This window comes from Oxyura jamaicensis, chromosome 1 (genome assembly GCF_011077185.1).
Source record: "Oxyura jamaicensis isolate SHBP4307 breed ruddy duck chromosome 1, BPBGC_Ojam_1.0, whole genome shotgun sequence".
Classification (NCBI taxonomy): domain Eukaryota; kingdom Metazoa; phylum Chordata; class Aves; order Anseriformes; family Anatidae; genus Oxyura; species Oxyura jamaicensis.
Window position 1 is genome coordinate 58,869,434 of NC_048893.1, and position 13,877 is coordinate 58,883,310.

Here is a 13,877-nt window from a genome sequence, read left to right on the forward strand (position 1 = left end):
ACATCACTACTCATCTCCCCAGTATTTTCCACTGAAAGAACAAGCTGTGTATGAAGCTGTATAAGTGTCTAACTGTGCTAAACCTAATAAATACGTGCTTGCAACTTAAGGTCCAGAGAAACCCTTGTCAGCATCCTCTGGAAGCACACTTAATTTGGTGACAGGGTATCTAGGACGGTTAGGCGGTGCTAGCTTTAAAACTTAGTGTTGCAATGGCAGCACCTCATGTTTCTTAACTTCGTGCTCCTACAGTGTGCACTGATCATGCCTGTTTTGTTAGAATGGTCTCTGTCACCATCCTTCACCTCTCTTTTTTTTTTTTTTTCCCCTGATAGAACTCCTGCTACAAGCAGTTCTATTCAGGCAATAAAGCTTTCAAAAAAAAAAAAAAAAGGGAAAAAGAATGGTTACTCAAGGCAGCTTAAAACCATATCATCCTGGAATTTCAAAAGGTATAGTGACTGTGAAAGGCTGGCTGTAAGCACAACTGGGTGTTCTTCTGAACTATCTACTATATTTAATATGCAGGGCCACTCTAGGGTAAAGGCAGGTGGGTAGCATCTCACCTGGTGAAAGGCAAAAGGAAAAAGACCTTTTTCTGAGTGCATATGTACACAGCAGGGAAACACAAGCAGCACTTGTGTCTATGCTTGTCAGTGATCTATCCACAGCACCATTATCCGTGCTACACAGCAAGTAAAAAAGCAGGCTTGTGTACACACACATCTTCATAATACCATCTGAAACATTCTGGCACCATCAGAGTTCAATTAATCCAAGAGACTGCTTGTTATCCCTAAAACTCAGTTTTCATTTAAGATGGCATAAATGAAGAATATAAATCAATAGCTGGAGCAGCCACAGACAAGTACTTCTCTAAATCTGAAATTGCTGAGGGCAGAAACGGCTATCTGTGTTGTGGTCAGCACCTCTGGAAAGTAGACAGAACAACAACAACAACAGTTTGTCCTCATCTGATAATTTTAACAAGGACAGATGAAGGGTCAAAGAACAGGACATTTTTTAAAAAACCTCTTCTTCCTCTTGTGTACTTCCAAGAGAATAACAATGCTGGCTGTATGCTCACAACAATATTGAGAAATTTGGAAAAACAACAAGACCTTGTGGACAGAAATAATATTTCCCTCCCACCCCCAAATATACCCAAAGATTGACTGGTAGTTGCAAGCAAACATTTTTTCCTCAAGACTTTGCCTTTGACTCCATTAAACAGAAACACATCAAACTTATGAGACATCTGTTAAACAACATAGTACAGAAATACCATTATTTCTTGCTGGTGCTGAGAAAAGTGGTACAAAAGCACTGTATCCTTTGCTTCCTCTATTAAAAACTCTCAAATTCCTTTTTTTTTTTTAAGTTTTTTTTTTTTTAAGTTTTTTTTTTAATACACTCTCCCTTACATTTTAAAATCACCAATAATGTCTTTGGGAGTAACTACACTTTCATTGTACCAGTCAGTATTGTAGGACAACAATATTACACCACCTGTTTTCATGGCTTGTGTTAAATACAGTACAAAAATCAAGTTATGGCCAGCCACATGCCTTTGGTAAAATTAAATGTCCAGTGAGATCACATTTTCTTCAAACTCAGAAAGCCATTCAGTTGAATCCATGTAATGTTTTAAAATTTAGTTCTATACAAACTTATTTTCTTCCTTAAAGAGAAGTTAAACAGCAGTCACTCCAAACAAATCACAATTTCTGTGCCGTTCCAGAAGTTTGATGAAAGTTTGGAACTTCAGAGAAGCTTTCCACATGCCTTGGATCTCCATTAGATTTGTGTTTCAGACAAGGGGTAGGAAGTATAGTAAATATCCACAAACCTACAGGTCAAAGCAGTCATGACTTTTCCCCTTTTGACAACTGACTGATAAATATTCTTAGTTTTTAAAAAACGTTCCACAGTCACACATGCGTCTCATTTAAGCAACTGACGGTCTTCTCCTTTGAGGCGTTTTTTCCGGGGCTGTACAAAGTCATCATCTGAGTCATCAGTAAGTTCTGTGTTCTCTCTTTCACCCTGGCAGTTAGGCTGTACGGGGAACTTTCTCTCAGGATACAGGCTTGTTAGAAGTTCTTCAAAGTATGCTTCAAGTTTCATGCCAGCATCAGCCACTTCTGAATCAGGCTGTTGGGTGAATTAACAACATCAATACATCACAAAATAGCTTTATACCTAAAGGACGTAATGTGATTAAGTGTTCTCATAAGTTACAAAAATCAAACAGCAGTAAGAACAGCACCAAGGATAGCATTTTGGGAACACATGGTACCCAACAGCACAAGCCTGCAAAACAGAGGGAGAGGGCAGACCTTTTGGTCCACACCTCCACTGACCTTTTTCTCTGATGGATTATCACAGAAACTAACTGCAAAAGCCATGGGTTGTGAAAGCTGTATAAAAAGATTCTACAACCTGTTACATCCTGACTGTTACAAAAAAAGTTGGGTTATGCTCTGAAATATACAGGTATGCCTCAAGGGTATTTAAGTATTTTGGAATACCCGTATGAAATGCTTTAGTTTGTCTAGCTTACCGACCTATCTTTAAATTATGTTGAAAATATTACTAGAACGGATAATGTCTGAGTCTCAGAAGACTAGGTCTGAAGCTACCATGGCTGACCAGTTTCATGAAGTAGAAGTCACCATGGCAGGTGACTCCCAGCTACTGAAGATGTCTGGATGAGAACCCAATGGAAGCCACTTAGAGAAACCTTATTCCCACTGTTAATTGTCTCCTTTTGTGGTTCACTCAGTACTTGCAACCCTTTTTCAACATGTATTTAAGATTCAATGCAATAAACATTAAACCAAGTTTTCAGTCAAATCCTCACCATTAACCTCTATAATGAGCAATGATTCTACTCCTTATCTGTTGTCCTACCATTCAGGTTTGTTATAAGCCTCCTTCCTTCTACAAAAAGATCTCTACTGTGTACTCATCTAACACCAACAGTTTCAAATGCAATTTTTGTTTTCGCTAAGGTCTTATCATCAACCTAGGTTTAAATAAGTTCTACCCCCACTAGAGTCTTCTTGAAAACATCTAAGCCTACAAAAGCAGATGAGGTATCTACTTTTCTAACCTCATTAAATTCAGCACAGTTTTGGAAAATCAGTCTGAAGTCGGCCACAAAATCTTCTGGCTTTGTGTAGAATGAACTGGTCACTTGAAGTCTTTTCTTGATGGTTGACAAGTCCATAGGCTTTTTGATTATTTTGTAGTAATCAGGAACCTAAACAGAGAATAATTTATTTTAATTATTTATTGAACAATATGTTCATTGAATATTGTTGTATAAACCTTTACATCTGAGGGAGAGGGGGAGATTTAGTCTCATCTTTTGAAGTACAATTCTAAGATATATATACAGTTCACAAATATACAGACAGTTTCTGGACTAACAGTGACACATGCTAGCTTTGCTGGCTAAAATATACTCCTCCCAATACCCATTTTAAAAGAAAAGCAAAATAAACAAACAACTGCATGAATTACATGCAATAAAACAAACGATGTTGACATTGCCTTTGTATGTCAAGAGAACCATCTATTAAGTTTCACTCTCAAGACCACAATATAACAACTTTGGCAACACGCTCAGAGGCAGTACGTGCATTGCTTAAAGCAAATTTTAGTCTTGAAATATGTCCTTGAAAATGGTGGCAAGTTACAGAGTTCAATGATTTTGGCAAATGGAATAAGAAGGATACATAGGGGCGTTATTACTTATTGATGTATTCTTTTCCCACTGACATGTCTTGAGGAACGTAAAAGAAGCACCATTCATCTGATTGTGTTGGTAGCTCTTCTGCATATCCTGGACTACAATTTGTAAAAGCACACAAATAACTTGCTGTCATTCTTCCACTGTTTGATGCATGCACCCAAGTTTTCTTCGGCATTTTAAACTAAAATTTCCAACTAATAGCGAGAAATTCAATTTCACAGAATCACAGAATAGCCAAGGTTGGAAGGGACCTCTGAAGATCATCTAGCCCAAATCCCTGCCAAGCAGGATCACCTAGAGCACATTGCGCAGGATGGCATCCAGATGGGTTTTGAGTATCTCCAGAGGAGACTCCACAACCTCTCCAGGCAACCTGTTCCAGTGCTGTCACCCTCATGGTAAAGAAGTGCCCTCTCACAGTCAGCCAGAACTTTTCATGTTAGTACTGTGCAGTACTCCAATCTTCAAAAATCAGGTAATTTTTTTAAAAAAGAAATATGTATCCCAATTCCTTTATTATTTTATTTTAGTGATATCACTCAGCATTGTAAAAACAGCAAACAGTGTCAGAATTTACTTTTCATGTCTACTTTGTAGTACTTTTTAAAGTGAAGTTAGCTCTTGGGGAATCATACTAGTGACTCCGCTTACAACCCAGTGCTTTGTCTTTCAACTGCCCTTCAGACAGTTTTAGTAAAACTAAACATGTTCAATACACTCAATGTGCAGGAAACCTGACTTCTAATAATGAGTATAACAATGCTGTTACAACCATGCCAGTTATGCTATTAATATATAATGGAAATGAAAGAAGTGTAGTACATACTGTGGGAGGAACTGGATCTTGAAAAGCAAGACTCATTTCATGACAGTAGAGGTATAGCAGCAATCTTTCACACTTCTGTATCAAGAAAAATAGATAGCCAAGTAAAAAACTACATGATTTGTCCTAAAATAATGAACTACAGAAAACACTGAACAAATGCTCAGTACTCCCCCCAGCCCCTAAGCAGAAAAGTGAGCACAGAAACTGTATTAGGAAGCAATTTTTGTTAGCAGTGGGGAAAAAATCTATTCCTTGTGTACCCAAGTATATTAAATTGGATCTTGAGCTTGGAAAGAGATTCAAAAGATAGTTTTCTGTGACTTTATGCTTGCTGATCCTTCACTGGAATATTTACAAGACTTATAACTTACATTTAAAGCAAAATATGAACAGAGCTAGTTTACTTTCAGACTGCACAGGCAAACAATGGCCCTACCTGTAGACTAAGCTCCTTAATACAATATTCGTCTCAGTATATTTACACAGGTTGCCAACAGGAACCAAGTAAAACACTGATGAAGTTTCCAAGAGACCTCAAAATAGCTTAAAAATAAGTTTTTAATAAAGCAACAAAGAGATAAAAAAATTAAAAAGACACACCAACAAAAATCAAAAACAAGAAACAAAATCCAAAAGATTCTGGCAAGCAGTTCAACCGTCTGCTCAAAGGCACAAGTTGTTTTTGTTTAACTCTGAGGTTTAAGGCAAAACCTCAGATGGTGGTTTGTTTGGTCTTCGTTTGTTTGTTTTCAACACTTTTCCACTAGAGTATTAAGAGATTCAAACTGATATAAGTTTTTCCCAAACACTTGCGTTAATCCTTGCCTCTTTGCTAGGAAAGAACAAACATAGCTTTTTTAAAAGGATGGTAATAAAGTGCTTTAAAGACAAAAATCGTTAGTTGATAAAGTCAATCTGTGCCAAACCTGGAAAACACAAAGAAAAAATTGCTCAATGCAAGGTCATTGTGCATTAGGTCGCTGTTACAAACAGCGTTCAATAATTCCTAGAATGCAGTCTGAGTTCAGAGCGTCAGATCACAGGCACTTCTCAGACTTTCAGAACGTGCAGCATGTTTACATGAAGGCTGCTAACACCTCAGAGCTTATTTAAGAAGTTATTTCTCCTTTTTACCATCTCTTGGTGGTTTTGTTTGGTGTGTATTTTTTTGTTTTGTTTTGTTTTTAAGGCATGCATTTCATAGTACAAAAAAGCAGCAAGACTCATCTCATCCTTACCCTACGGTCTATTGGTGCCAAACCCACAGTATCTTCCAGTTTTCTTTTTTCAGGGCTGTGAGTGGGTTTATCACAATCATATTCAACTTCTGGCTTGGACAAATCCCGACAGAACGTACAAATCCACTCCCCGCTAAAGACAAGACAGACAGAAACAAGACAGACAGATACATTAGCCTCACTCTTGATAAAAGTAGCAAACTCTTGATAAAAGACTTTCTACATATTTCTTGATAAGTTCTTCATTTGTGGGTTGTTTTTTTCCCTACTTTGTGTCTTGTTCTGTTGCATTTTTTGTTGGTTAGATCGTTTTTTAAAACTACAAAAAGCAGAGATAGGGACTGCTGGCAAAAACATTATTAGAACTTGTTACCTTTTTAATGGCACCGGGTATCATTAATGGTATCACAATAGGGGAATGGTTTGTCATAAGACTAATGGTGTCTACTTTTATTACTGCTGAAACTTTTCACTCCTTTGAAAAGTTTCACAAAAATTCACAAAACTTCAAAAAGTTCCTAAAACTTTGACCTCCTAGAATTCAACCAAAGCATTATTAAGTGTTGTACTTTGTAACTACAGAGAGACTGAAGAATTCATTTACAGACAAATGGCGTTGGCCCAACAGAAAGAAAAGTGTTAGTGTTATATTTCAAGAACCAGGTTCTCTCTGTACAAGCTTGATCTACCACGTATCCAGATTACCCTAGACAACATTATTTTTTTTTTGAAAACTGGCTATTTTTCACTCCCTAAATAAACTTTCAGCTATTTCTGATTTTATCAATTACCACCTAAGAATACCCAATAGATGTAATTGACAGCATAAGAACAAGACAAAACTAGTTCTGGAAGGTGACCGTGTTCACTGACTCTCTCATACAATTTGTGAACATCTCTATGTTTCAGAAAACCTATGAAGAATCTATGCTTTTAATAAGAGTTCTCTAAAATAAAACTTGTGGAGAACTTGCACTCTTACAGATAACCACAAGAGGGCTGAATTGTACTTTACATAATAGACAACTCAGCAATAACCATTTATGGGACCTAACTGCAAGTACTTACTCAGAGATCTTAAAAGATCTTTGCAAATGGAAAACAATTTCTGCAGCACCTTTCAGTTCATTTTGATAGCAAGGCAGATGACTTCCACTATTTAAAAAAAAAATTGTCTTACTAGTACTTATTTAGAATAATTCAAAGACTTCCACCACCTGCTAGCTTTAGTGTACAGGAATGAATAATGTCATTTCCCTTCAAAAAGACTTTTGCCTTCTCCTGTCTTAGATTAGCAGATTTATTTCCATATTTTCACCTCTGTACCTGGACCAGTATCGAAGAAATGATATGACAGATATACAAAAATAGATACAGGTCATCACCTAAAGATCTTGTAATATAGGAAACACATGGAAGATGGAGAGAAGGCACATTCAAATATCCAAGAATCAGGAAGAGTAGGATGGTTGGTGTGAAGGACAAAAAGATGCAGTGACCTTGTGAATCTATATGGGAAAGTGTTCTATCCATGTGAAGCAAGAACAAAAGGCAATCACAAGTAGACTGAGACTGCTGACATGACAAGGGAATTTTTGTGTTTGAAGGAACTAATCCTAAGAGACCAAAGTTTGTGAAGTAGACCATTACAGTTGAAAAAAAAAAAAAAAGTGAAGCTGAGAAAAAAAAAATCTGAAGCCAGGAGGAAACTTAAGCTAAAACATGGTTCTGAAGTCTAGGAACCTAGTGCACTTGTATCAGTATGGACCTTTACAACACTGAATGCTTTTCAGAAAAGTTGGTTTTGGCTTCCTTGCCCCCCAGATATCATCATCTCAGTTTCCATAGAATAATCCAGTGAAAATGACAACTCCTGAAGACTTATTTCTGGAGGTTTCATGTTTTGTTCATATGAACAAAATTTTGTGAATTTGAAGATATCTGATGCCTCAAGGATTTTTTTTTTTCCTCCCTTCAGACAGGCACAAATATTAGTTGAAGCGCTTACTGTAACTTTGCTGTATTTTGCTTATGGTACAAAGCTGTAATTTAGTATCACCTTATTTAAAGAAAAAGCCCTATAAATCTCAAGTTTCAAAAGGTAAAAAACATTTTTAAAATGTAGAAACATTTTTTGAAGAGTAGATATGCTTGCAGAAATATGCTTGTTCAGAGAAGCACATAAACAGAGATGATCAATATACAAAACTAAGTATACAAAACTATTCAAATGTTTCATCCCAGAAAACTCTGCTGATATTTAATAAGAAAGCCTAATATTTACATAGAAGCATTAAACAATGAGCATGTTATGACAGATGTTTTATCCTTTAATACTAATAAGCTTATTGCATAGCATTTCCAAGTTGGAACATCACAAAATGCCATTTATCTTATCAAAGAGACTAATTCCAGAAGCAAATGCCAGTAATGCTTTTAACAGCCTATTTAAGACTGAATTTTGAAACTGAAAGAGTTGAGTAGTACTTTTCCATAATCTTCTCAAGAAAGCCTACTACTTGTTTCGACACAGAATGTGATATTACTAGGTATCATGCACTACATCTCATGCTTGGCATATAGCCATATTTAGCATTAGTAAATATATTTAATACTGTATTAAATTAGAATTTTCTTTAGGTATTTCATTATTATTAAATAAATGTAAACCTTTTTCTTTTGCCCTTAAAAAACTTAGACTAGTAATTCTGTGGCCTAATTTTAAGGCCTCAGCTAATAATGTATGCCCTAGATGTAAGTGATCTTCCTTAATTGCCAAATAATTGAAGAGTTTTATTACAGATTTTGCAGCCACAATAAAGTTAAACTGAAGTTTCAATGCAAATTCCAGTTTTCACCAATTAATAAAACTGCAGACTTCTAGACTTCACAGATGACAAAGACTCCTTTGAGGCTCAAACTTCTTGTAGTAGGTTTTGTGATACAAAGCTCACGTCTTTTAATGCAAGTTTAGATGGAATTAAAGGGGTCATAGTTACCTTGGAAAGTTCATCAGCGAAGGGACATGACAAGAAAGATGGAATACTTTGGGACATTTCTCACAACAAAGGAGCTCCCCTCCATTTTGACATACTGCGCACCAGTCTTCATTGGGGTCATCCTCTTTTCTGCCCTCCCCAGCGTGTGAGGGGCCAATCCATCCTGACTTCCCAGTGGTTGTATTCTCCAGCAGTATCCCTGGTTGATCATCGGTGCTGTCAGGTGCATCTGATCTTATGACAGCTTCATCAGAAGTGGAATTATGATTGCCATCTAACAGCAATGAAGTAAGTATGCTTCTTGAAAAGGTGTTCTGTAAGAAGAAGTAAAAGAAGCTTTATTATGCTACTGATATGATTTTATATGTCCCTAATGAGTAAACTGAACAGAATAACACATTTATATGTAGGCAACCATACACCTTGTAACATTCATGAAAGGATTATCATGTCATAGCAACAGGCACTTAAACACAATAAGTTAGCTATGAGAGGCTATTTCTGGCATTTTAAACATTGCTACAGCAATAAAACTAAAAATAAAACTAATCTTTGATGCCCCAAAAGCATCAAAGCAACGCTATTTATGTATATTATTTCACTATTAGAAACAGTTCTTAGCAGCACATGAAAATTTGATGTTTGTAAGCTATTTCCTGCTTTCCCATGTTTTCAACAGATAAAAGCAGTCTGATCACACCAGTTAACTGAATTGGTAGAAGAAATAGTTTGTTTCTGAGTTTCAGTTCTTCATTTTATGTTAATAATTTCAGCTTTTTGGTTCTCCACCCCCCCAAAAAAGTCCCCAACAGAATATTTGTAAATTATTTTATTCCCCAGAAACACAAAATACCCTCCCCAAAGGCAAAAGAGATCTTTATGAATATTACATTCCGGGGCCGGGATTCCTCCTCTGTTTCTTGCTTCACTACAACAATTGGGAAATCAAAGTTCTCATTTGGTGCACTTGACTCTTGTTTAATTCTGATTGGCTCCAACATAACAACTGGGACTTTGTGTGTAGAATCAGCTCCCAGTGGCCGGCTGGAAGAGCCAGAACTGTAAGTGACAAAAAAAGGCAAAAAAGGAAATTTAATGTCCGAACTGTACATCTTTGATACACCGATTCTTTCTGAGACTTCAGAATGCTGATCCATTTTGTCTCTAAATCCTGAGCACTGCAGTATTACTTCCATAGAATACAACATTCAAGTTTATTTCTTTTAATATATTTTGAAAAGGCATTACAAAAATGGAAATACAATAATAGCTTGGTTTCAGAAGTACAGAATTTCTTATGGTTTTACTTCCCGTTAGTAGAAGGTTTGCAAGTAACCTCAGTTTAGGTCATATGCACAAAAGCACTTCCACTGAACATCATCCCACTTTGGAAGAGATGCAGTTACATCTTGGGGGAAAGTCAATGTGAGTTCCTCAGATGGGAGCTGACCATTGTAAACCACACAAGCAAATAAGCTAGATAAACCACATACATTTACATTTGCTTGGAAGAATTTCCTACAACCTCATAGCTCTAGAAAAACTAGAGTCCTACTTTTGGACCTAGATTCTATTTTCATACATGTGCCTACTCATAATAGAAAAAGAATAACCAAACTCAAACATACCATATTACTGATTTTTACTATATAACAATTTTATGTCGAAAAAAAAGTTCAAGCAACAGCAGATAGAAACACTTTTTTTAATGCAAGTAAAGGACTTTTGTGAAAAACATTTAAATAGTTTATATTTGGATGTTGTGAGTCCTACAAAATATTTACTATGTAAATGGAATAGAGCATAAGGTATCATATATTTTAAAAGCATCTGTCTTTCCAGTTCAAGTAGAATCAATGTCATTTGTTTTTTTCTTTGCATGAAAATTTAATCTCATGTCAGATGTATGCCCTAATTTATTGGAACACATTAATGGATCTGCTCTCTTCAAACAACACTGTGTAAATCTATTTGTTCATTAATATTCCGTCACTGAGGGATACAAACATTTTTGTAGACTCTCAGTAGATATCTAGACCTCACTTAACTAACTGTGCTGTGCCAGAAAATTTTTAATAACCCTTTTTATAACATCAGTTCCTTAAATCTGAAGACTTTTATAGTTCCACAAGGACCTTCAATACACAACTTTTTCCCTTTAGCTGATTTTTCTGAATTTAAAACACACCTTATAACTAGCATTCTTTTAATAAAGCCAACCTAGCCAACATTTACAGAGTTAATATATTTTTAGATGTATTTTAGTACATTACAAATGTATTAATACTTTTAGACAGCAAAGGTTGTTTTAATATATACCAGATCTTGTCTTTTTAGCAGAGAAGGCTAGGCAGATTAACTTCTATATTCATTACTGACAGAAGAGACTGAAACATGTTCTACAGAGGTGAAAGTCACACATTTCTTCTCTTCCAATACTTCCTTACCTTTCTCTGCTCCCAACGCTGGAGGCACTGGGTGAACGAATTGGAGGGTGTATGTTTGTCACACTCACTCCTCCTAGGACAGAAGAATCAGATTAGAACATAGTACATACCTATGCCAAGCCTAATACGTGACTTGGAGAAGTACACAGGTTTTTGGTCAAATATCTCGGTACATAATCATGAGAGGATGAGAAGAAAATAACAGAGTAAAGGAGAGGACCAAAAAGAGGTCCACTGCATGTAAACAGGCTGATAATTCAGTACTTATTTCTATACCTGATACCGGCTTATTTCTATACCTGATCACTGCAATTTCTTTAATCTTACCTTACTAAATTTTATTTTGAACTACTAGTTATGTGATCTGCTAAAACATGTTATGCCATATTAGCATGCAAGTAGGATGAGGTATCAGGACAGGGTGGGAGAGAAGAGCAAGGCAGATATGAGAGAGACACCCCCACTCCACCAAGGGTCTGGGGACCAGATAGCCAAAGAACTGTGAAGAGCATTTTCCCTAAGCATTGATCCTGACAAACAGTAGCAGGCTGTTTGTGCTATCTCTGTTCATGTGAGTATCTGAATGCGTTGTCCTGTCTGAGCTCATGAATGCCATGTGAGTGCACGAACATCGAGTGAGAACGTGTTGGGAACTTAGGCTCTCATACCCAAGAGTGACAGTTTTCTGTGGATACACCTGCATTTGCATTTTGCTAGGATCTACTATGTTTGTAAGATCTGGCCACTTAACTTTGTTCACAATGCTAAAACATTGTCTCAACTTTACCTCCTATTAGGCTTTCTACAACTTTGCCTTCACTTTAATATTTCTCACTGTTAATAGAAATAATTAATTCTGCTAGTGTTAGCCTTGCCACTTTAGATTCTTCCATTACACCACTTAAATAGGAAATTGCACCACAATCCAATTACCTGAAAGGCCTGGCGATGGTACTGATGAATTTGGTGATTGCACAGTTCTGTTTGAAGGGGGTTTTGCCTGGCTCTGCTCTGCTGTGCCATCCTTCCTTGCAACAGTATCCAGTGTGATGTTTCCTGAACAATCAATCTAAAAGGCAGAAAAAAGAGGAGAAGCAGTCAGTTTTGGGAGAAGGGAAACATGGGACCCCTACCCCCCCCAAAAAATCATGCCTGTGCCATAGCGTTATTTTCTCTCTGAATACAAAAATGCACTTCACCAAGCTTTAGTCACCAAAAAAGTGAGGTGGTTACTTTAAAACTGATCATCTTCCTTTCACTGAAAAGAGAAATGGTCAAATCCAGATGGTGATCCATAGCATTATTTTTAGCTGAGATGATTCTGGAAGTGCCATTTTTTCCTCCATCAGCTACAGAGAAGGCTTACATCAGACAGGTAGGTAGCTTTCATATACTGAAGTAAGAGGATGTGATTTTTTTTTAATCTCCACACCCTCTTTCAACATGCTCACATTCTATCCTCTAAAATACTCTAAAAACAACAATAAGCAATATATAAACTACCCATTAATCCACTGAGATTCTTCCAGTCCTGTTCAACATTAAAGGACGCTCTGAAGACACATTTGCCCTGCCTACTTTCTGGGCTGGTGACACACATATTCACTAAAAACAGCAAGTTAACACTTGTTCTTTCTAGCCATGGCCCAGGCCAGATAACTGAACCTGGTCCAATGTTATTACTCTAGCTTTCTGTACAAACTAAACATTCTGGTTTGATAAAGAGGAATGACATTTTGAAACATTAGTTTTGTGTGTGTGTGTGTGTTTCTTTTTTAATACATAAGATCATGACTGATCGGAAATTAGGTCACCTTGGTTTCAGTTTTCTCAGTTATCCAGACACATCACAAATCCACAGGTAGCAACTGCATTGCCATTGAAATAAATTTGTTTATATGCTAGACTTCTCAGAAGTGGATGCAGAAGCTTCTGCTAGGTCAACATAAGTACAGCGATTTGGGCAATAGATCTTCAGTAGCATAAACATAACCATATACAAGTTGAAAAGTTCACAATGATACTGTGAACAAAAATGTAGAAATGCCTTACAGATTCCATACTTTCATTACTGTGTTCTGTAGTTCATCTTTTTACTCTGACAGACACTGTGATATCAGTTCACTCTATTTAAAAAATAGAACATTTTTATCTACGAGTTTATTGGGGAGAACAAAAGAAAGAAGAGAAATAGAGTAACAGCAAGTTATGACTAGAAAAAAATGACATTTCAGATATCTAAAAGCTTAGACCACAAAAATCGTCTCAGAAGTTATTTGAAAGAAGAAAAATCAACTGAACAGAGATCAATAGCTCTAATGCACACCTCTAACAAATATGGACCAATGAGAAGAAAAATGAAAGAAATTTAGAAGTTTTAGGAAAGACGTTTTGATGATGCTTCCTCTACCACCTGCTCACATGCATGTTTGAGGATATATGAAGAAAAGTACCACCAAAAGGAAGAGAAAACAAATATTTGATTATGTCAACACTTAATACCTAATACAGCGCTTTCAATTAGTTAAATATATATATTAAAAATTCATAAGTTTACCAGAAATATCATCAGCAGTCAGTAACTGGTAAACGAAACCTAAGTCAACT

The 13,877-nt window shown here is 36.4% G+C and overlaps 1 protein-coding gene across 3 annotated transcripts in view; it reads right to left on the reverse strand.

The window, feature by feature from the left end:
- Positions 1–1,241: 1,241 nt before the first annotated feature.
- The window catches only part of TRIM24 (tripartite motif containing 24), a 58,245-nt gene continuing 45,609 nt past the window's right edge, over positions 1,242–13,877 (reverse strand). For 2 of the 3 annotated variants that reach the window (XM_035342414.1, XM_035342432.1), the window contains 8 exons: positions 12,204–12,339; positions 11,271–11,343; positions 9,714–9,882; positions 8,824–9,137; positions 5,825–5,957; positions 4,587–4,661; positions 3,116–3,265; positions 1,242–2,154 (listed from right to left, as the gene is read on the reverse strand). In XM_035342414.1, coding sequence (XP_035198305.1) covers positions 1,945–2,154; positions 3,116–3,265; positions 4,587–4,661; positions 5,825–5,957; positions 8,824–9,137; positions 9,714–9,882; positions 11,271–11,343; positions 12,204–12,339 — 1,260 coding nt within the window. In that variant the 3' untranslated portion in view covers positions 1,242–1,944. The remainder of the gene's footprint in view (positions 2,155–3,115; positions 3,266–4,586; positions 4,662–5,824; positions 5,958–8,823; positions 9,138–9,713; positions 9,883–11,270; positions 11,344–12,203; positions 12,340–13,877) is intronic. The other variant, XM_035342421.1, reaches the window with a different exon arrangement.